Here is a 2782-nt window from a genome sequence, read left to right as displayed (position 1 = left end):
CCCCCCCCAAAAAAAAAGCCCCTCACAAGCCTTTGCATATTAAAGGCATGAAAGGAAAGTCGCTGGGTTATTATTAATAATTTTAGGGCTGATGTTGTTATGAATGCTGCTAGCCCTGCCCTGGCTCTTCCTGGGGAGTGTGCAGCTCTGGCTGCTTGGCTGGGTGCAGGGAGGTGTGTGTCAAGCTCATTCACAAAAGAGACCTTTCCAGTTTCCTAAAAGGTGATTCTGGATGGGGAGTCCTGGTGGGCAGCTCCACTTTATTTAAAAAAAAAAAAAAAAGAAAAAAAATAAAAAAAATGATATTTTCCTATGAAAGGTGCATTTTTCACCATAAAATCCTCTCCAGCCTTTCTCCTTCTCCCCATTCCCTTTTCATTCTTCCTTTCTCTTTCCTTTCTTTCTTCCCTTTCTTTCTTCTCTTCCTTTCTTTCTCTTTTTCTCTTTCTTTCTTTCCCTCTCTTTCTTTCTTTCTCTCTTTTTTTCTCTCTCTCTTCCTCTCTCTTTCTCTCTTCTCTCTTTCTTTCTCTTTCTCTCTTTCTTCCTCTCTTTCCCACTTTTCCTCAAAATGCCCAACTCTTGTTTCCTTTTCCAATTGTCGTTCCCCAAAATACAGACTCGGGGTCCTCCTGTTTGCTAATAATTACGCCCTTAGAATTTGAATTTTCTATTAAATCCCCTCTCCCCGTCCTTTCGGTGAGGGCTGTGTGTCTGTAAAGCACAGACAGACAGAGATGGATATTTGCCTGTGCAAACACAGAGATTGGATTTAAAACAACTCGAGATGGACATTTGCAGCAATAGCCAAAAAAGAAAGAAAGAGGACTGAGGTATGTGCAGATGAGCCCCTGCACTTCCTTCTGCACCGTGCTTTCTTAATGAGAAAAACAATGTATTTGCTAAAAAAAAAAAAAAAAAAGCAAAAAAAAAGCTCCAGTTTGAAATGATTGCATCCTTGAGACTACCTCTAGGTCAAAGCTTAGATAAATAACATGTTTTCCTCTGCGTCTATCTCCCAGCCTCTGGGCCACATCCTCTCTACATTAGCCAGAACTCCTTTCTATTTTCTTTTTTTTTGTTGCTGTTGTTGTTAAATTTTGCTGGGGGTAGGAGGGGAAAAACTTTGGGGCTCTGATTGCCCTTAAAATTAACACTAACCTTCACATGTTTTGAATTAACAAGGCTTCTAGACAACCTTGGTCCTTAGGTGGGGGAAACTTGTACTTTGAAGTATTTCAGTTTCTGTGCAATTATCTGGACTTCACATGAGCAAAGTTCCATTCAGCCCAAATTATTTTGAATTTCCCACCCCCTTTTTTTCTGTCTTTCTTTTTTTTTTTTTTTTTAACCCAGGACAGCAGACTGTTCTCCTCCACCCCACCCCATAGCTCTGAGCTAAGTTTCCTTTTCTCTTTAAACTTTTATCTCTAGGCTTTAAGAAACAGATGTAAAGTATTAGTAATACTTATACAAGTTCCCACCTTTCAGGCTTCGTCTCCAAGCGGTTATGAAAGGCTATATGACATTTTAAAGAGCAGTGTATTATCAACATGCAAATAACCTCGTGGGAGCTGTATCTTATTGCCTATCCTCAAGGCAAGCAATAAAAAACAAGTTTTACTTTATTGTGATTTAAGCCTTTTGCAGGGAATCACCTTGCTGGCTCTCTAGTAACTGCTGTCTTGTTTGCTTTCAAAGGTCTTCCTAAAAAGAAGAAACATTAGCACAAAACTGCCCATTTCTTTCATATTTTACATCTACGCCTCATATTTATATTTTTATATATATATATGTATGCATACGTGTGTATGTGCATGTTTATATATCTATACATATGTTTGTGCTTCTATATGCATACATATATATATATAGATAGACAGACAGACAGAGAGAGAGAGGAGAGAGAGAGAGAAAGAGAGAAAAAAATAAAGGAAAACATTTAAGGAGGAGGAAAAAAAGGTCCTAACCGTGAGGTCTCATCCATGGGAACATGAGACTGGGAGACGAATTTTGATTTAAATGCCCTTGTCCCTCGCTAGAGTTACTGTTGGAAGACGATTTACAGTCAGGATATTGTACAACAGTCGTCTCTTGCTGAGCACCATAAAGCGATTGCCTCGGTAGAGCTTCATATCCATAGAATTTAGAAGCGTCTCCGTGACACGCCAAGGCGCATGGGTTTTGCTGGTATCCAGAGTTGGAGATGCTGGAGGTTCCGTGGTGGAAAAACTCTTGGACGTGGTGTGAAGGGTGCTGGAAGGTGGGAGCAGTAGTGCCCGGACCATACACGAGAGCATGGCTCCTGCTAACACTTTGTGGAAATCTGCAGTCGTAGTAAGTTGGCTCCAGCGATTCACCGCCTTTGTACTTGGAAAAGAGAGGATTTACAAAGTAGGAACTCATGACCCTCGCATGCAAAAAAAAAAAAAAAAGGAGAAAAAAAAGGAAAAAAAAAAAAGACGGCTTTAATTCTAGATTAGTGCGAGATTGTCCCTGGACTGTCTCAAGTCCTGCTTTTTAGTGGCTTTTTTTTTTTTTTTAATGCGATCTCAAAGGCGTTTCATGGTGCCTCTGTGTGTCTGTACGGTTGGTTCTCGGTGCTCTTGACTTCTCTTGTAATCTGTCGGTAGGTAGAGCTCTCTCTCTCAATTTCTCTGTAACTCTGCTCCTTCCCTTTAACACCACAGGCAAATTCCTCAAAATCCCGGTGGTGTGGCTTTTTTTTTTTTTTCTTCTTCTTTTTTTTTTTTTTTTTTTCCCCCCCCTCTCCCCCCCCCACCGC

The 2782-nt window shown here is 40.5% G+C and overlaps 1 protein-coding gene across 1 annotated transcript in view; it reads right to left on the bottom strand.

The window, feature by feature from the left end:
* Window positions 1-2403, bottom strand: part of HOXC8 (homeobox C8) — a 2778-nt gene extending 375 nt beyond the window's left edge. The window contains exon 1 of the mRNA XM_009884067.1: window positions 1968-2403. Within this exon, the coding sequence (XP_009882369.1) occupies window positions 1968-2403 (436 nt within the window). The remainder of the gene's footprint in view (window positions 1-1967) is intronic.
* Window positions 2404-2782: the final 379 nt, after the last annotated feature.

The sequence above is a fragment of the Charadrius vociferus genome, unplaced genomic scaffold (assembly GCF_000708025.1).
Source record: "Charadrius vociferus isolate BGI_N301 unplaced genomic scaffold, ASM70802v2 scaffold1164, whole genome shotgun sequence".
In the NCBI taxonomy this organism is placed as follows: domain Eukaryota; kingdom Metazoa; phylum Chordata; class Aves; order Charadriiformes; family Charadriidae; genus Charadrius; species Charadrius vociferus.
The sequence above is the reverse complement of the archived record's forward strand: the minus strand, read 5'-3'. Positions and strand labels throughout refer to the sequence as shown.